The sequence below is a fragment of the Echiichthys vipera genome, assembly GCF_963691815.1.
Source record: "Echiichthys vipera genome assembly, chromosome: 7".
Taxonomy (NCBI): Eukaryota; Metazoa; Chordata; class Actinopteri; order Perciformes; family Trachinidae; genus Echiichthys; species Echiichthys vipera.
In genome coordinates this window covers 5,829,129-5,850,051 of record NC_139832.1, presented here as the reverse complement: position 1 = coordinate 5,850,051, position 20,923 = coordinate 5,829,129, and the positions used below count along the sequence as shown (strand labels likewise).

Genomic DNA, 20,923 nt, shown 5'->3' with positions numbered 1-20,923 from the left:
TAGGCTTTGATATGTGAATTAAGCATGTTACATGAGTTACAATAAGTCAGTGTTGACGCTTGGTTTCACATTGGGCACAAGCAGCGGTCTCCTCGGTAAAGGTCACCTGTTTCTTTGACCCATCCATTCAGTGCAACCTCCTCCCTCCTCCCTTTGAACAGAGATGTATTTGTGATACGTCTTGAAGCCTAATTGAGAATGCAGTTTATTTGTACAGGAATGTACATTTTAGGAGACATGACTGCCGAAGTAAAGCGCGGCTAAGCAAGCATCAGCTGAGGGATGTATGTGATCTACATATATCAAATTAAAAATAAGTCAGTGAAGATGCACAAGATCTCAGCCTGCACCAAACCTGCATCAGTGCTGATTTTCCCAAGAAGCACTAACCTGGGTTCTCTTGTTTGTGGTCTCTTCCCAGGACAATGAGAGCAGTAAAGGCTGCTCAGTCTACTCCTACCGGACTAACTCTACCTCTCCACCCAAGCCGGAGGAGTGTTCCAGGGACCGCGGGGAGCCAATGATCAGCCTCGCCTTCGGGACGCCAGAGCGCCGCAAAGGAAGCCTGGCAGACGTGGTGGACACACTGAAACAGAAGAAACTTGTGGAGCTGACCAAGACGGAACAAGACGGTAGGCCAAAGTCTTGGGTCTTAATGCGCGCACATGTCCATTTGTATGTTTTTAACTGTAATGTCTCCAAGGACAGTGTTGCTCACGCTCAATTTCGACACGGCACGACTTAACATTCACACAGTTGCACCGTTGAGAGATAAAGAAGGCCACTCTTCCACTTAAGAACATCACCGAAGCATTTGTTTTCATGTGAAAATCTCAAAAACAACAACAGACTTTAACAACAGACTTGTTTTGGTTGAACGCCAATGCAATTTTACTTCATCTAACATTTTATATGGACGAAAAACAATGGTATAAACCCATATAATCTGTAAACTGAAGCAGGGGAATTAGGAAAAAAGGGACAAACTGGTTTCTCACTGATAGCCATCGTTTGAGGCTAAATGCTTTATTGAAGGATGAATAAAAGAGTTATGGTAATCATGCATGTTATCCATTTGCACTGCCTGTACTGGAGCAGGGCAAAACTCAAACACTTAAGTAACATAGGATGATGTACATATTTTGTGATATTGAGGTACTTTACCGTCTTTAACTAATGTTTATGCAATTTTAGACTTTATTTGCATCGTCAGCCAGGGAGCCAAAGCAATCTGCACAGCAAGAAAATGTGATAACAACAGTTGACCGTATAAACAACACAAAATGATGCTATTAATTAAATAAGATGCATTCATCTAATCATGCAAGATGATAGCGGTTTTCAACGGTGACAGACTTCCTATGAATACAGAGGGACTGAAGGGCTCCAAGGCACAGTCTCAGACCCGGGTTTATTCCCTTACATTTGACGCACAGGATGCTGTTGTCGCTCACTTACTCTTCACTTACAGCCCTACCTGTATTTTGTTTTCCCTTTTCTGAACACTTCCTCTCCAGAGGATCTTTGAACTGCTCAAATTATAACTGACAGACCCTTCTCTCGTTAGATCACAATATCAATCAGTGAAAGCACACGTTTCCCTTTCTCCCCTGCTCCTCTGATCTACACCACTAACACAGAAAGCGCTGGAGTCTCCCGGCGTGCCTCAGCATGCCCCTTCTCACCCCACAGCAAGCCAGATCTGAAACCATCTAACACCCCTCTTAACTATTATGTGCACATAGTAATCATGATGATATCAGAGGAGCGCTTTATCTCTCTCATTTAAAGGTTTTACTTTGTTATTGATACAGTAAAGTGGTCCAGAATGGGACCGCCAGAGGCAGAATACAGTGCACAATGTCTTTAGTTGAAAGACAGGTAGCTTTGCCTCTTATCTACACTACGGAAACAGGGTTGAAAGGAAGAAAAACGTGTGTGTGTGTGTGTGTGTGTGTGCTGTATGTGTGTGTGTGTGTGCGCGTTTGTGTTCAAAAGTGTTGTGACATCTTCTCGTCAAATCAAAGGGGACATGAGTGCAAGGAAATGCTGGAGGACAACTTGAAGTGTGTGTCTTCTTTTCATTGCTTTTCTCCTCCATCACATATGTGCCGTAGGTTTCTCATTCATCGCCACGCAACTGCGAACCGGGCTCGACCCTGCTTGGCGTCTGAGTCTGCCTCTGTTCAATCTTACGGACCGGTTCAAAACAAATGTGCCTGTTTGTGGCTGTGTGTGCTCTAAAAGACTCCATCACAGTAAATATTTATTTGTCTGGGGATTTATCCCTTTTTTCGTGATTTATTTGCAAATGTTATAACGTCTATAAATACATCATACTTTCTAATTGCATTGTACACTAAACATGTCACTTTTCAAAAAACAAAGGGGGTCAAAACAACACGTTCCCTTTTCCTGATATACTTGATATCATTTGTGATCATGGCTTCTTATAGAGTATGTGTTATGTGTTTATTATAATCTGGTGAAACATAGTATTTATTAAAAAACTCTGTTGGAATTGGAAGAAGAAGAAGAATTACTTTATTTATCCCGCAACGGGGAAATTAGAAGTAGTAGTAGTAGTTGAAAGTAGTTCTGATCATAAATTCCACACAAAGAGACTATTTCCTAAATTTAAGGATGCATGATGGATCCAGATTCTGGAGAAAATAGCATAGGGTTGAATTTGAGGTTCCCTTCTTAATAATTTACAACTTCTATCTTAAAAAATATAACTGTAAACAAGATACTTAAACATATATCCAAGAAAAGTGACACAAATGTACTTTTGATTGGAGTCCGTCTTGTCCGGTGTCTGAAAAGCTTGTGTGTAAAGACAAACAGGTCAGCAGTGGATTTAACATCAGCAGCGTTTTGTAAATACAGCCTGAAATATTTCCTTTCAGAGATGACTCAGAGTTCCTGCACAGTTTCCCTCTTCTTTGGGAAAAAACAGAAAACCAAACACAGCTCGCTATTGAGTTTGGCTCTTCCTGCTAATTAGCGGAGCTGCTTTCTCAGAGGACTAGTGGCATTGATCACGCTGCAAACACTCGGGGAAGACAAAAACAAGGGAAATAAACATGGGTAATATAACCAGGCACACTGCATCGTACAGTGTTAGCATGAATAGTAACGCCGTCTGTGGGCCTTGTAAACATTCATGTGAACTGCTGTGGTCCTTGAAGATGCATTGTTATCATGGTTTAGCATTTAAACAATGCATGTTTTAATTGCCTAATCCCCCCCTCATTGAGTTTAGTTAAATTGAGAGCAGGTGATCAATAGATGGCTGAGGCTGAATGCTTCATTATGTGAGTTCTGGCAAACAGTTACATTCAAAACTGTTGTGCGATAGAGCCTGACGAGCTCTTTCTTTTCCTCATTTGTTAATTTTTGTGGAAATAATGCTTCTTTATTCCATTACAACTTCGTCTTTGTCAACTTCGTCCTTCACTATATGATGACGAGAACGCCGTCTCGCTCCCCATCCTTCAACTTCAGGAACCTTTGAAAATTACTTTTTGGCACATTTTTGGAATCCCTCTTCAACGGACGACCTCGCTCGCAGGCTTGTTTAAAGCGTTGTTATGCGTAAATGTTAAAATGCAAAGCTTTCATAATATGATGCAGACAGGAGTGCAAGGCCAACCTGGTAAATAGGCTTATGTGAGTATCCCCGGTGTGGCACAGATGACAGATCACTTTGTATTTCAAATGTTGCACGTCAGAAAGCTCCACGGGTGTATTGGAAGTCTTTTTTCCTAACTCTTCATGTGGTCACTTAGACTGACACTTTAAACACGACTTTGTTCAGAATCAGCTTACAGTACGTCCCGATTTGATCATCAGCACTCAAATGGCAGGCACATTAAAGCCTGAACAATGAATCCCCTCGCCTCGTCCCTTACCCCCCGCTGAAAAGAGTTCAGTCAGCTGAGCTCTCCCAGCTTAGATTGGCTGTATGATCAAATGGAACGGAGCCTATTAGCCACTGAGCGCGCACTTAGCCTAGCATGGCTGACCCCTCTGTGCACTGTAGCCCTGAGCTAAAGTGTGGATGATGTCGTTGTTAGCCTTCGCACTGCACTCACCCCCTGTCGGCACGCTGTTAGCTGTCCGCTACTCAGAGGAGCCCTAAGTGCCTGTGACAGTTCTAATGAATAGACATGGCCTCGCTTTGCAATGTGGCACATTTTTTTTTTCAACTGCCGTCTCAGCTTTTAAAAGCTTTATCAAGTAGTCTTTAAGATTGTCTCACCAAACTGTATTGCCACAGTTGGCGGCTGCAAATACGTCCTTCCTGCCTGGACTTTCACAACACAAATGCCACGGGGGTGAAGGTCTGACATTTTCCTGACAATTTTGCATTTATGTAGAGTTGAGCCCGCATTGTGTAAAGGTTTAGATTCAAAGACTCGCTGTGTACAAAAGGGCTTTTTCTCTACTGTCACTATAGAAAAAAAGCAATTAGTGCTTATTAAAGCGGTATGCTGCTTACTGAATAAAATGTTAAAGGCCGGCATGAGGTAGTAAAAGAAGGAAGAATGTGGCCACCAGACATGCTGTGGAAATGAAAACACTCCATCCTCTGTCATTTTGTAACTAAAAATAAGAGTTAGAAAGGATGGGACATAAAAGGCTGAACAAGAGATAAACAGAAATTACTCAATAACCCAAACCTGTCCCTCAACATGGACGGGGGTTTTGCGAGCAATTATCGGTCTGAATTCACCTTATCTGCCTGAGCCCTCGATACAAAACGGGAGATTTATCTAAACGCCAAACCAAACCGTTCTGGGAGGCTTCTGGGATGGACATTAAATCCAGTGAAGTGTGCAATCGAGCTCCCTCAGTTTTGATGACTGAATCATCATTATCTGTATTGTTGTGCCTCCTGGGGGCCGACCCACTGGCATGGGCACAGTGCCCTCGTGCCAACTAAGTCAACCATCTAATGTGCCCATAGCAGCTCTGGCGCCCAGCAAACACTTAACATCACTCTAATCCCTGCTTACGCCCGAGCCCGTATGAATTACTGTACAATTCACGTGTTTCATTTGCAAATGAGATTGGGCTCAATTACACAGCACTCCTTCAGAGTGGTTATAAAACGGACACCTGTGTGACTAATTTATGAATTCAACTATGCAACTTAAACTGGACACGAGTTAATCTCAGCGCTACGGAGGATATGAGAACAACACATGTGCTGTTGTCTGAGACGAAAGCATGACTGACTGAGTACAACGAAGCTTCCAGTCAGACAGTGTGCAACTCACATCCGATGGGACATTGCTCTCTCATGTTTTTTCATGATCGCCAGACATTCACCGTGTTGACAGGCAGTCAGAGACTATTTGACAGTAACCCATCAGTCTGGAGAGGCATTGGTTTAAGGGTTGTGTACACAATATCACAGAGTGTTTGGTAAACGTATCGCATGTTCTATATGTTATAGTTATGTTACGTTAACACACCAGGCACGTTTTCAGCTCGCTGTTCATGCGTCATATAACACACACTTATTCAGCCTGTTGTTCTCTATTCTAGTTTGATTTTAAATTGCCTTTCAAGATGAAATGTCGTTTCTTGGTGTTGGATTTGATCAAATAAATTTTCCCCCAAAAAATGCGACTTATACTCTAGTTCAACTTATATCTGTTTTTTACCTTCTTTATTCTGCATTTTCGGCCGGTGAGACTTTTACTCCGGAGCGACTTTTAATCCGAAAATACGGTGTGTGTATATATATATATATATATATATATAGAGAGAGAGAGAGAGAGAGAGAGAGAGAGAGAGAGAGAGAGAGAGAGAGAGAGAGAGAGAGAGAGAGAGAGAGAGAGAGAGAGAGAGAGAGAGAGAGAGAGAGAGAGAGAGAGAGATGCCAAAACACAAACTTGTTAAAAGAAAACAGCAGATTTAGTTACTATCTCAGGGCGCGTACTAAGTATTCATAAAAACCCCAACCTATGACACTGTTTCAGATTCATGAACACCACCATCTGCCCCTCCCATCATATGGAAACAGATAGCATCACAACTTCTAATCTGGCATTAGTGGCAACATGATGTGACGGTGCATTTCTGGGATCCAACAAACCCGGCTTTCTTTTCGTCAGTCATCGTGACTGTCTTGAATTGATACGTTTTTTGTTCGGAAATTTGAACTGATAATTTAGTGCAAAAGCCATATTCCATTTTTGTCTGTTCAATGTTATGCACCATTAAAAGGGCCTGTAGACATGTTTTCTCAATCAGCTTCTTATGATGAGAAATGGGGTCCTACATGAACTCAAATAGACCTTTTTCTTTCCTTTCACAAAATAAAGAAAGTCAGCAATGTTTAGCAATATTTGAATCAAAATCTGATGACAGCTTTGAGGCTTGTATTGGCCACAACCATGAGGCCGTTGTCAGTCAACATGCCCTTGTGTCTAAATGTAACAGTCGCAGTTTTGATCATGTAGGTGACGTGAAACAGTCACTTTGGTTAGGATTAGGCAACAAAACTACCTGGTTAGGTTTAGGAGAAGCTAATGGTTCAATATAAGTATGTTTGTAATGTAACTTAACTTATGTATGTAAGTGTATTACATGGTAATGTACGTTACATAGAACCTGACTTAGAAGGTGATGTAACGCCATTGTTGAAATAAGCAGACTCTCCTCTTTGACTGTTTGTACATAAAACTACGGAAAGTAACGCAGCACTGGCCCAGCAGAGTAGCCCCTTCAGCAGAAGACTCCTCGCACCCAGATGCACCACAGAGCGCCACAGGAAGTCTTTCCTGCCTGTGGTCATTAAACTATACAATGCCTCCCTAGGAGAGTCTGTCACCCCCTCTCTGTAATACGGACTCAGTCATAAACAGTCTGTTCTTTGCTCATTTTTACGGTACTTTTTACATTATTACAGTACTTTTGATCTGTATTTTCAAGATTAGAGATTCAAGAAGCTTTATTTATCCCAAGGGAAATTATTGTGCAACAGTTTCAATACAAAGATGGGAAAGGATCAGAGTAACAAATATCTAACATAATCAAATAAAAATAAAGCTAATTTAATAAAATAAATCAAACAATTAACTAGATGTGACAGAGTGCAACAGAAATTGTGGTTAAACGTAGGTTTATACAATATCCAAAAATACGCACAATTACTATTGTAAATGTGATGTTTTATATATGTGACGTTTTATATACATATATATATATATACTGTTTTATGATTCTGTTTTTACAAATATTTGTTATCTGTATAATATTGTTGTTGTTAAATATGTTGTTTGTATAGCTGGTGTTTGAAACGAAAAAAAATTCTCCCTGGGATTATTAAAGTATTTCTGACTGTCATTCGTTTATAGAAATCACAAAGAAAGAAAGAAATCAGGTGACGTAGTAAAACACCGAGGCAGGTCGGTCGGGTGGATGGGTCCAAAAACACAGGACTTTTAACCGGGGGAGTAGTGTTCATGTCCAAAGTACAAAGCCAAACCACAACATTATTTTCTAATCTTTACCAAGTCGTTTTGAGGCCTAACCCTTACCGTCACCTCGCTGTTTGTTACACAGACTTAACCAGTCACATAACAGCAGTAGTACTTGTATTTTCTTGTGTTTTATGAGCCTTGTCCTTGTACTGTGTGTTTAAGCCTGTGTTGTCCTGTTTGGAGGAGTCTGCACTATGTCTCGAGTTGAGGCCAGGCCACGCCAGAGCTACGCACCCAATCACCCATATAATGGCTTCCCCAGCTGGAAGACGAGGTCAAAGCGAGGCCAAGCCTTCCTCTAACCCCGCATCTCTGTGACAAAAGAGACATTCTGCCAGGCTTCGCTTTGTTCTCTCTCACTGCTGAAAGTCTGTTTCAACATCTCTGCTATTACCGCTCCTCAACTGTGGAAAGTATGTCTTGTTCTGGAGGGGGTCTAGTACTAGCAACAGTGATGTGTAATCATGTGCATCCTTGACTTGTGTACTTCTGTGTATTCAGCGTCAACACCTGTGCAGCGAATGTGCAGCAAATGTTCAGCAACGCCTTACCTGGAATAAAACATTAGCCGTGAGATTCCTTTTGTTTTAGGGGAGCGGATGGATCTGTCTTCCAATTAGCAGCTTAGCTACTAGCCCAGGCCTGTCAGTAATACTGTTTAGAGGTTAAATCATCTGAAGGCTTTTTCACCTCGGCTGCAGACGAAGCTATAGTGCATGACCAAACTTCAAACTTAAGCGAGCCCCGTGTGCCCGACCTGTTAGTGTGTGATTGTGTGTGTGAGGGCTTATGGATTCATACACTCAGGTGGAAGTCGTTGTGATGACAGCTTAACAGGCAAGTTGGGTCGGCCCCGAGAGTTAAGCTTATTGGCTAATTAACAAGGTCTTGGCTCTGGCACTATGTTTGCCTTCCTCTATGGGATTGGCAGCTTGAGCTGTAATTGTGTGCAGGTATGGGTTTTGTGTGTGTGTGTGTGTGTCTGTAGATAAGCATTTAGGACACTGGTCTATTTAACACTATCCCTAAGGTTAACAGGGCAGCACTGTGTGTGGAAAAGCTGTATTTGGTCCAAATATAAATTCAAGTCCTTTCCCTGGGTTTGGTGGTCAGTGCTGCTCTCGTCGGCTCAGCCAACAGGCCGACTCCCCTCGGACTTCTTGTGGTCGGTTTCAATCTCGTCCTCCGTAATTGATAGGGATCTCTTTACTAATGATCAGCCACAGCCTGTTGGTCTTGAATACAGATAGAGTCAGTGGGATATGCCTGGTAGCCTCTCCTGCTCAGTTTGGCTGCAGGCCAGCCAGCATATGGTACGAGCACATGCAATGCGGTTTTGCCGGAACAGTTTTGAGTGCCGTCCAAAAGAATCAGATTAAATCGTGATTTTATCAAGTCCTCACCTGATCATTTTGCATCTGGCGAAGGCCGACGTGACATAACTGTAATAAAAAAAACAAGCTACCACGCGTGTCAAAGCCAAGACAGATCATGTTTGAAGCCAGTGGAGCATGTTCGACATGGCTCTTCAGAGATGTGGCCTGTGATGAAAACTGTTTGTCCCTGTTGGACTCTCACACACGTTTGTTTTTTCAGAAACAAGTACGTAAGACAAACATCTGCTCAAACTGGTAACATTTTTTGGGGGATATTAAAAACATCATATATACAGAAGCCCTGAAAGCCAAGGTCATATATATCTTTTTAAATCACCTGAAAACAACAGCAGTCTGCTACAGTTAAAACACACAGACCTCCTTTGTGACAGCCATGTCCAGATGAATCAGCTGTGATGTACAAATAACGTCCAGGTGTGGACTTAACTTGCTATTTATTGTTACATTTATTTTACATATTCAAATTTTGCATCCACATGCAACATATACACATTCAAGATTCAAGATTCAGATTCAAGAAGCTTTATTTATCCCGAGGGAAATGATTGTGCAACAGTTTCAATACAAAGGTGGGAAAGAGTAACAATAAGCATAAAAACATAAATTAAATCAAAATAAAGCTAACGTCAAATAAATCAAACAATAACTAAGTGTGACAGAGTGCAACAGACATCGTGGTTAAGCGTAGGTTTATACAATATACAACAATACGCACTGTGCAGTTTAGCAGCAGATTGGAATAAAATAAGTACAAACTAAATAAGTGAGAAGGAGCGATAAGTGATAACAGTGTTAAAGTGTAGCAGCATCTCTTACTGAAATAAGTTACAGTTAGTTACAGTAAAGTACAGTGAAGTGTAGCAGCATTTCTTACTGAACTAAGTTACAGCAAAGTACAGTGTAGCAGCATTTTACTGAGATACGTTACAGTAAACCACAGTGAAATGTGGCAGCATTTCCTACAGAACTAGGTTACAGTAAAGCACAGTAAAGTGTAGCAGCAGTAAGTTACAGTAAAGCACAGTAAAGTGTAGCAGCAGTAAGTTACAGTAAAGCACAGTAAAGTGTAGCAGCAGTAAGTTACAGTAAAGCACAGTAAAGTGTAGCAGCAGTAAGTTACAGTAAAGCACAGTAAAGTGTAGCAGCAGTAAGTTACAGTAAAGCACAGTAAAGTGTAGTAAAGTGTAGCAGCAGTAAGTTACAGTAAAGCACAGTAAAGTGTAGCAGCAGTAAGTTACAGTAAAGCACAGTAAAGTGTAGCAGCAGTAAGTTACAGTAAAGCACAGTAAAGTGTAGCAGCAGTAAGTTACAGAAAAGCACAGTAAAGTGTAGCAGCAGTAAGTCACAGTACCACTAAATAAAGTGATGTAGTGGTGATATAAAGTGACAAAGTGACATTTTCTCAGGAAGGAAGGATTAGGGCAGTCTCATTATGTTTTCACAGATATGTATAGTTCACTAATAAGGTAAAACATGTTGTTTACGCTGCATTTTGCTGAACTTTCACTTCCCTTTGTATCGGACGTCAGGCACTTCATTCAGCACGGCTTTCTTGCCCTCAAAACAGCCGAATTAATCCTAGAAGTGTATCTTGGGTAGGTATGAGAGAGTATCTCCTATGTAGGAAATAAACTTATGTTTTGGCCGACACTGCCCGAAAACAATCTTTTCACCTTGGCTTTCAAGGCTTCTGTAGAAATACAATTAGCAGCACACCTAATATTGATTTTATGAATGAATCTGAGGGATCTGGTGCATATTCAGAACCTCTTTTGCATCTCTCGCTTTACTTTCTAATATTGGACGCATGCCCTGAACTGTAAACTATGTGAACATGTTGTCATGCTGCAACACTTGGATTTGGAGAAAACCAGTTCTAAATGGTCTTTTCCTGAACCATCTGGGCATGTTGTTTTTTTTAAAATATGAAAACACGTAAAAACCAGAAATGATGAGGCCTAATAAAAGTGAGCTGATCTCATTTCAAGCCTAAAAACAGGTCGGCTGCAAAAATGAAAAGCTACATTGTCTCGTTCTAACTGAAGTCAGACTATGAAACTGTTTCTGACTTTTCCTTTTGAAATACTATTTTATGGGCATAAAATAAAGTAGTGAAGCTTGCATGGTGATAGTGTGTGGTGAAGATGGCTCACAGAAGATTTAACAAGCTGGAACCTATTCTCTTATTTCCCATCGCATCCCGGCTACATTTCTGATACGAAGATGTCGACAGGATCAGGATCAGGGTTTACGCAGCCATGTTGGATCCACTTTCCTTCTCTCCTCTCCGGTCAGCTGTGGAGCGGTTGTCGATTTGGCCCAGGCGTGCTGATATTTGGCCCCCATCTCTCCTCTGTGACCTAAACCACAGGGTCCGCCCACGTCAGCTCCCCCCGAGGGCCCGACCCAAAACAACGCTTCTATTGTGTCTGAACCACACATCGCACTGTGTGTATGTCTGTGTCGGTGTGTGTGTGTGTGTGTGTGTGTGTGTGTCTGTGTGCTAAGTAGGGTAGGGTTTCATATATCATGCCTAAAGTGGAACCAGAAGCTCAGGTCTTGAACTGGTGTTTTGGAAGCGTGCGTTTGAGAGAGAGAAATTTTGTTCCGCGGACGTGAGGGTACTCAAGTTCCTGTTGTTTTTATTTTAAAATTTAAAAGTACACACTTTAACGTTTGTGTGCTCTTAAACTACTCCAATGTCTTGATAGCTGAGGACCCATTAAAGTGCGTTCAAGTTCATTGATTTTCTTTTTTATGTTCTTAGTATCACAAATTACAACGTGGCACAATGTTTTCCTCCATTCAATCTAAATACAAGGATTTCACAGAATGGATTCTCTTTGTATTAAAAAAAAATAAATGTTGTTCTCGGAGGAAAAAGGTCATTTTTATTCAGAAAGGGGCCATTTACGTTTACCTTATTTCACAAAAAAACGAAAGACGAAGAGAAAAGTGAAACCCTGAAAAATGTGAGAGGAGAAATTAAACATGAAAGCACTGTCATTAACCAGTGAATAGATGTTTTACTTTACATTTAAATTAATTAAATCCAAAGTGACCTTGTTCCTGCTGCTGCAGTGCATCGTACGCCCCGAGCTCGTACAGTTTTTAAAGCTCATCAGTGAGTCTTGCTTGATTATTCTCCAACTCTCGCACAAACAGCCGACATGGAGAAGATGGAAAACATCTGAGAAATGTTGGGACTTTACTTCCTTCTTAAAACTAGTGATAGTTAAGAAATGAAATCATTGTTAGAGTGAGTTGGAGCACCCTCACTAGTCTGAGATTTTACCTTTAATTCCTGCAGCTCCGTCAGTGAGTGTCATTTTTAACTGTGCCTTTCCTTGTTGGACAAACGCGGTTTCCTAACATTCAGAGAGTTCGACTGAGGTGGTTGTTGATATCAGTGCTGCAATGCAGGGCAGACTTGACCTCTGTCGCTGCACAGCGGGGATCAGCAGCCGGGCTTTTCTAGTATTATGCTCACACCTTCGGTAGAAACACTATCCTTTGTCTAATTCCGGGCTGCAGGGTTTTCGACCGGGCACCTTTGGCAGCACGGCTACATCACATAAAGTACTTAACACTGCGGGGAGGGAGAAGTTTGGGGGTATTTTTAGCATGGGGGGGGCAGTGGGAATCAAAGCCCCGCCCAGGCAAAGTTTAGACCTGACTTCAACAACAATCTAAGCTGCAGGTGACGTGAAATATAGTAATTCATTTTTATATGTGTCAAAGGTCAAAGGTCAGAGCAAGGGTTTTAGGATATGTGCCATGTGAATTTATACTTATAACTGCTGTTAATATTCTTTATTGATATACTACTTCAGGCTGCTTCACGATGACCAAAATGCTGAAATGTTTTTTTTCAAGTCTATGTTTATCATAAATAAGTCATAGAGTTTGGTCTTTATCTAGACTGTAAAGTGTCCTGAGATAACTTTTGTTATGATTTGGCACCATAAATAAAATTGAATAGAATTGAATTGAATTAACAAACTCTTAAGTCGAACAAATATTGTGTTGCTTTTATTATGATAAAACTATAGATGTACATGTCCATGTTTTTTTTCAGAAATGTATTTTGTATATTTTATAATGCAAAAATGCAACAGATACTTTAATTGCATTAACTCACTCCATCATGCTCTTGTCTACACTCTGCAGGAGCTTAAACATGAAAAGACATGAAAACAATCCGTTTTAATCACCCATTACCTGCTGAAGTCATTTTTTAAAACAAAATGTGAATAAATGTCTAATATTTATATCCTTGAGTTTTGGACTGTTCAAAAAAAGGATTTTAAATATGTCGTTTTTGGTTTTGGAAAATTGCGATGGGCATAAACCCATAACCACGGAAATAATTGGCAGATTAATTGATAGTAAAACAAGTTAGCTGCAGCCCTTCAGTTTACAAACATATAGCAGCTACTCTCACTTAGCCCCCTCCAGTGGTGACGTTTTCCCCCGCTCTCACGGCTTCTTCACTTCTTCACATGACTGTTTCATTGCACCTCTTTTACCCCAATTCGTGTATTGAAAGAATGAGCATTTCTTTTATTGGTGCACTCGACATAAATCAACCTGGATTAGACCGATCAGCTTAACATCAAAATGAGAGCATGAAAGCTAACGTGTGGCTAGTACAGGTGGCTCGCTCCGTTGGAGTCGGTTGGGCAGCAAATACAAAGGAATGTGTGTGTGCGAGAAGGGGGTGATGTAGGAGAAAAGGGTAACACAGGGCTGCTATCTCCCCTTTATCCCCCTCCCACAGCCAAGAGGGCCGGCTGCTTTCTCAGGCCATGTTCTGCGACAAGAGAGTCTGGGTGTCGTCTGACAGATGAAAATAGTGTGTGTGAAATGAACACCGTGCTAACACGCAGCCAGGCTAACCACGCTGCAGTTTAATGGTTTTACAACACTGAGTGAGCATGATAGGCCATCGCAAGTGTGTGTGTGTTATAAAGTCTCTCTGCAATTAAACGTCTCAGCAGTGTACAGGCATTCTTTAATCAGTGTGTGTGGTGTGCATGCATGTTCAAGTGCTTCAGAGTGCACCACTGTTCTCATGTGTGTGTGTGTGTGTGTGTGTGTGTATCTTTTTTCCTCCTCTTGGCTGGCCTGTCTCCTCATGTTTGGACATATGTTGAGTTTTATTTCACTGAGACATCAATCCTGCTGGCCAGCTGTTAGGACAGCTGCTCTCTCTGTGCCTCTCTCGCTGTATTCACTCCGTCAGTCGCTCTCGCTCTATCTCTCCGTATCCGCCTCTCTCGCTTCCTTTTTAAAAAAAAAAAGATATCGATCTTTTTACCTTTCCTCTTGCCTTTGTCTCTGTCGGTTTCTGTATTTCTGATCTTTCTGACTTTTCTCTCTATCCTCTTCTTCCTTCCTTCCTTTCTTTCGTTCCTTCTTTCTCTCCTCTCTGATGCTGTGGGGTCTGCAGCTGAAGTCATACCACTGACATAAATTTGAAAGTGCAAAGAGTAGCTGTCAGCTTCCATTTACACGCGCTCAGTAGCCAAGCTAAGACACCGAAATGTTTTTTTCAGCTGTGGGTGTGTTACACAAACACCAGGCACCCACTAAAACATCGGCCTTTGTTATTTTTAACATTAACTAATTTTTCAGATTAATGTTTCTTCTCTCTCTCTTTACCTTGGCGTTTTCCCTGCAGACTTCACTTCTCGAGCTTTGGCAACGGTACATTGTGTGTGTGTGCGAGCGAGAGTGTAAGAGATGCTAGGTTTCCATCCAAATGTCAAGTGAATTAAAACAGAACCTTTGAAATGTCATCAAATAGAAAATGTGCACAAAATACGCTACTATAAAGCAAACACATCGGCTCCTCGAATGTAGACCCACTGCACGTCAGGAAACAAATGGAAAGTTCCTCTCGAGGACGGTTACCGTTCTGTTGTGTATTTATATAATGGTCTAATTTCACACTTTCAACTGAAGTCAAACAGGATAATATTTCCAGCTAATGTCCTGTCTTCATAGAAGAAACATGCATGACATTACACAGGTGTGATGACATTTTCTCCACGTTTCTAGGCCTTTTTTCAGATGCTGTTCAATGAGAGTCAACGAGGCGACATTGGCTGCTGTCGGAGAACTTTTTAAAGGCTTGGATAGGCATTAAAAACAAAAACGTGGGTTTGAATAAAGACGTACCAAGATTAAAGCTTAAAGTTAAAGCTTTTCGGGGGAATACAGTTGTCCTCTTTCCCTCTGCGCTCGACGGTGCTCTGGAACCATGTTGTCACCGTGAAATTGCTAGGCACCCGGAAAACTCCAGAAAGTCACGCCAGGAAATCGTTCAAGCATGTAATTTCTTGTAAAAAAAAAAAGAAAACAGTTTACATTTTGGTTTATTTGTGGATAAAACCACCAGAATATAGTGTGTTGTTTAGTGAGCTTTAAATGCGCTAGGAGCGAACGGTCTTTTTAGGGTACTTTCTGAACCGTTGGGTCCGTTTTAACTGAACCCTGGAGCGTTTTTGTCAACCGAACTTTGGTGTGTGCAAAATAACCAAACTCTTGTCCGCCTATTGGGGATATTTTTTGAAAAAGAAACATAAGAATATACTGCCACTGTGCCTGTATTATGGACATTTCATTGCAAAGTTAATTCCATGATAAACACATGGAAACAGAGACGGTAAAAGACAGAAAGAGGAAAAAAAAGAGGGAGACTCAGTCTGAGTGGAAGCCTGTGGCACACTGTGTTGTTCTTGGCAGTGGCTGTTTGGGAGTGTTGATTCTTGACTGCCACACACACACACACTCACACACACACACACACACACACACACACACACACACACACACACACACACACGTTAACACACACAATGAGTTGCCTGTGGCTCTTGTACAACACCAAAAACACTGTCTCTTGGCAGGTTGGCGTGGGGACAGGTGGTAAAAGTGTGTTTACCCTAAACACTAACTGGCTGCCTATGCACTGATTTACTACCACTCTCTCTCTCTCTCTCTCTCTCTCTCTCTCTCTCTCTCTCTCTCTCTCTCTCTCTCTTTCTCTCTCTATCCACTTCTTATCTCCTTCACCTCCCTTCTGTCTCCCTTTCACTTTATTTTATTGCTCACTCATCCCTTCTCTCTGTCTCTCCTTCCTGCTGGCGTTGAAACCGTCAGTTTTTACAACCAATTAGAAGCTCTGATCTCAGGGACAAGGGTTAGAAAAAGTATCCCGCCCAATACAACAGTTTAAAATAATAGAAATAAAACACTGCCTGTCATCGGTATATATATATCCACATATCAGTATCTATGCAGGGGCTTTCTCTCTCTCTCTATTTCCCTACCTTCTCCCATTTCTCGCTCATCCTTCCATTCCCATGAAACAAACATCTTCATCATCTCGCTCCTTAACCCACCTTCCTCCCCTCGATGCTTTCTGTTCCTGCTTCCCTCCTCCACTATGTTTCTCCCTCTTTATTTCTTCTCATCTACCTTTCCTTCTCCCTTCACCCTTTTCATCCTTCCTATCCCCTCCTCTTCTTCTTCAACCCATCCATCGTACTGTGTTTCCCCTCCACTTGATAAAAAGAGTCGGTGTTCGGACGGCGAGGAATTTTTATCCACCCTCCAATCTAAACAGCACTTGATCCCCGACTTGGTCGCGGGGACAGATAGAGAGCCATCTAGGGTAAAACATCTCCCACTCATCCTCTCTCATTCCTCTCTTCTCTTCCTCCTTTCCTCCCCACTTACACCTCACCCCTCCCATCCCCCCACTGTCTCTGTGTCTGATCTGTTTATTGGTACGGTGGGGGGAGAGTACACATGCTGTTGACTTATGCAGATGTATCTTGGAGTTACAGGTTGTATTTTCCTCCCTAAGTGCTCCCATAAATTGCGCTCCCTAATTTTGTTTTATAAGAGGCCCTGCTGAACGAGAGCACATTGGCGTCTTTCGGTCTTGTGATGAGTACAAGGAAAAAGCCTCTCATCCTGACCCCCGTGTTTGAGCCTTCCCCCTTTACTGACTGTATATATCACCCACTGAATGAAATTTACACAAAAACATATCCAGTGGACTCCCTTATCCAATAAATCTGGGAAAAATTGGGTGGATTCCTTTGTCCTGAGGGTGGGGAAATTGTATTAATTACTGTATTTCGCTGCAATGTGGACCATCTGTTTGGAAATACCCGCTGTTTTTTCCCCCCAAATATGGGAAATCACCAAAATTACTGTAGTTTTTATGTCATTCCTTTGTCTTGGAGCTGCCACCCTGCCTCCCCCTGCTTACGTGGATCCCATGTGATCTGGACGGCTGCATTAGCTTATTTACAACAATCATAATCCGACTGTAAACATGCAAAGCTTTAATGGACTCAACGAGGAAGTCGTGTTCGGCTTCTCTTGACCACACAATGGGCCCATACGCACAAACTAAACATTAAGCCATTCACAATAGGCCATGTGCTCTTATGAATGCCTATAGCGCCTTTTGTCAGGATAAAGGCCCCACAAATGAGCTATTGTCTGACTTAACCATTCTAAATCAGGCAAGCCCTCAGGCGCATGTTTTCCACACAGCAGCCAAGAATGTCTCCTTTTTGTGTGTGTGTGTGTGTGTGTGTGTGTGTGTGTGTGTGTGTGTGTGTGTGTGTGTGTTTTTACGTCCTTGATGACTGAGGCTTGGGCATGGGGCCCTGCGTGACCGTGACACCATCTGTGGCGCGTCCACTGGCACGAAAACCAGAGTATACACATAAACTTGTGCGGTTGAAGTGAGAGTGTGGACTTACAGTACAGTGTGTAAAAGGCAGCGGTTTCACATGCAGATACACTTGCACAGGTGGTGTATACCTGGAAGATGCAGAACGATTGTTATCTCTTCACATGACTGTTGATGGTAATTTTTGTGCCTAACAAACTGACATGTTTTTAATGTAAAATCCCAGTTTGCAAAGTAACTATACCGTATCCGTCAATTCATGTTGTGGAGCTAAAACTACAACATTTCCATGAATCTAAAAGTCAGTTGAGTACCAGTGCCTCAACATTGTACTTGAGTAAGTGCACATAGTTGATACCTGAGCACATGCATACTTTACTTGGTGCATTTGTGTCTTTCTTTCATGGAAAAGTCATACCCAAACACTCATGCTCTCTCTGCCGTCTGCCTGATGAAGAATTGACTCAGTAAAGTTCACAGCAGGACTCCTTCAATTGAACAAATGAGACTTTATGAATTGTGTGGGAGCACGTGTCTCTGATGTCTACTATCCTGAGGCTATGAGACACATTGTGAGAAAAAGAACAGCCACAAATAGGACCAGAGCAATGCACACATTGTCAACTGCTCAGTTTTTGTTTTTTTCATTATTTGAAATGGTCCCTTGTCCTCATTTTTATCTAATTCTCGACGAGTCTGTGTGATAAGTTGCTGGTAAAATAAAAGTGATTGTTTTCTGTCTTTTTGTAGAACCAACTTGCATGGAGAGGCTCCTCTCCAAAGAATGGAAGGAGCGCGTTGACCGCCTGAATGCGGACGAACTGCTGGGGGAGGTAAAAGGTAAGAGCATCCGCATCAAGGCCTGCGTCTATATGTACAACTGCAACTTAATATTCATTCACATTCACACAAAACAGTGATGTGCCAAGGTTTATGGGATGCAGACAAACTGTGTTTGTGCTCGGCTGTGGCCTTCTGCAACAGGTGGCACAACAATACACGGTGCATGTGCGCTGTTAGAGGCAAGAAGTGTGTCAGGAAAAAAGAAAAAAGAAAACTTACCCTTTTTTTTCCTTATACAATGAGTCGTACACGGATGAAACCTGCAGAACTTAAGCAGCTGAGGAATCCTGTTATAAAAAAAGTGGCATGTGCACAACAAAGGGACACCGGTTTGCATGAAAACTAAATTGAAGGGTAAGAAACAGTCAAACATACTGTAATTCTCTCTGTTTACTATCTGTATACGTTTTTGCATGTTTCTGCATATGAAAGAGAAAAGGTAAGTGGCCTACCTGTCCCCGTAGAAAGAGCAGTGGAGGCCGGTTTAGACAGTACAGGTTAGAATTGCAAATTTGATTAAAGGGTGTGTATGAAGGGAGAGGCTGCACATTCATATCATATTCTAGACCTGCTCTGGTATTCAAAAGTGAAAATAACAGAGTTGCGCGTGTGCATATGTGTGTGTGCGCGTGTGCAAATGTGTGTGTGTGTGTGTGTATGTGTGTGTGTGTGTGTGTGTGTGTGTGTGTGGGGGGGGGGTGTCTTATGATAAAGGCTTATTCAGCGGCTGCAGTAGGAGGAAAGTAAAGGAGGCAATTTTAATTATTTGAGCATAAATGAACATTTTTCCTGTCTGACACTCGTATATTTTAAGAGAGATTTGGATCAAAATGTCCTGTGATGCTCTTACAAAAAAAGATTTGTTCTTAACATCTTTAAGTAATTTCATTACTTTGAAACCCTTTTTTAGTTTGAAAATCCTATTTAAATTGCACTTCATCATTAAGTTGACGTTATCCTGTTTGACTGCAATTCAAGTTATGACACAATATAATTCTAAATGCATTAAATTGATGTATAACACTACAAAATCAATATAAACATCTCAAATGACCGTCGCAGTTTTTCGACCATCTTGCTCTAGTGAGACGTAAAAAAAAAAAAAAAAAGGTATCGGACCACTGCTTCTTCATTTCAGTGACAGGGTCAATGACCCTCGGGTGACACGGCCAATACCTAGACTTTAGCACGTCCCTTACCTCCACCATAAAGATGATGGGCTCTAAGGATCTCCGAAAGCAGGACTTCAACAGGACATGTGAGGCAGGATGTGGAGTCTTATATGGTATTATTGGGACGCTAATTATGCTAATCGACAATTCTCACAATCAGACACGCACAGGTGGCATTCATCAGGTTAAAGCCGATCTTTTACACAATTTTCTGAAGTTTAGGAGCGTTTGCTGAATCTGAGCGGCACAGTCGTACACGCCCAACATACACAAAAAAGCAAAGGAAAGTTAAGATGAGAATACTAGAATGTTCTTACATGAGGCCCGATAGCTGTTTGATATCCCTCTCTAAAAGCTGCTGGGATGGAAATGTTGGTGTTTTTGTAACCATGACTGTCCAGATTTATAACTTAGTCATGTGTACGGGGAAAGAGAGTTCCTTCAGATGTAAGATAAGATAAGAAACCTTTTATTTTGCTCTGTTGGCGATGGCACTCGCTGCTATTGTATATATGAGGAGCTCTTTTCCAAAACGCTATAAATCCATTTTAATAGTTTTCAGGAAAATTACATTTTTTTACCCAGACCCACACATTTGGTTAATATTCAGTTTATCTTGTCAAAATGGTTTATTGGCTCAGTCTGAACGTGTTGAACGGACGGACAAAACAAAAAACTCTCCCGCTTCAGAGCGCCGCCATGTTGGATCGCATAGAACGCTCACTGAATTCTGATTGGTCGAGAGGACGTATCGCGTTTAGGCTAAAAATAGGTTTGGTGCTGGTCGCGGTTTGGAAAGGAACTGCATCTTGAGACCATTTTAAACAAGGAAATATAGAGATTTGGCAGAAACATTGATGAAGCAGTGAAAAGGTTCTGTAAACAGCAAAGTGGCTCAAACTCATTTTTAAAAAATTTGTCTTTTATCTCGTTTTGGAAAAGAACTCTTCATATGTATGTTTATATACTGTATATATATATATATATATATATTAAGAACAATATAAAGACAGTACAAATAAGGGCAGGTTGGACATTGCCTTCAGTCAGTTGAACCCACTTAAAGTAACAAATAAATAACTTTGGAGGACCCATACATACACATAGAGAAATGCTGTCCGTCTTCTTAACTACAGGGTAACGTTAGTCTTGAGCCGCTCTGCAGTGGAGCTCCTCTCAGTGAGTGAAACCGTTTGTGATGGTTTCCCGTTGAAATGGCAAGAATTTCCTCTGTGGAAAGTGGGGAAAAAAAGGTGACAGAGAGCCTTCTGCAGCAGAACAGCACCGACATTG

General features: G+C 41.6%; 1 protein-coding gene across 1 annotated transcript in view; it reads left to right on the top strand.

Annotated features, from left to right (window-relative positions):
• LOC310949396 (transcription factor SOX-6-like) overlaps window positions 1-20,923 on the top strand; it is a 105,925-nt gene that overhangs the window by 39,961 nt on the left and 45,041 nt on the right. The window contains 2 exon segments of the mRNA XM_083916848.1: window positions 422-632; window positions 18,366-18,455. Coding sequence (XP_083772974.1) covers window positions 422-632; window positions 18,366-18,455 — 301 coding nt within the window.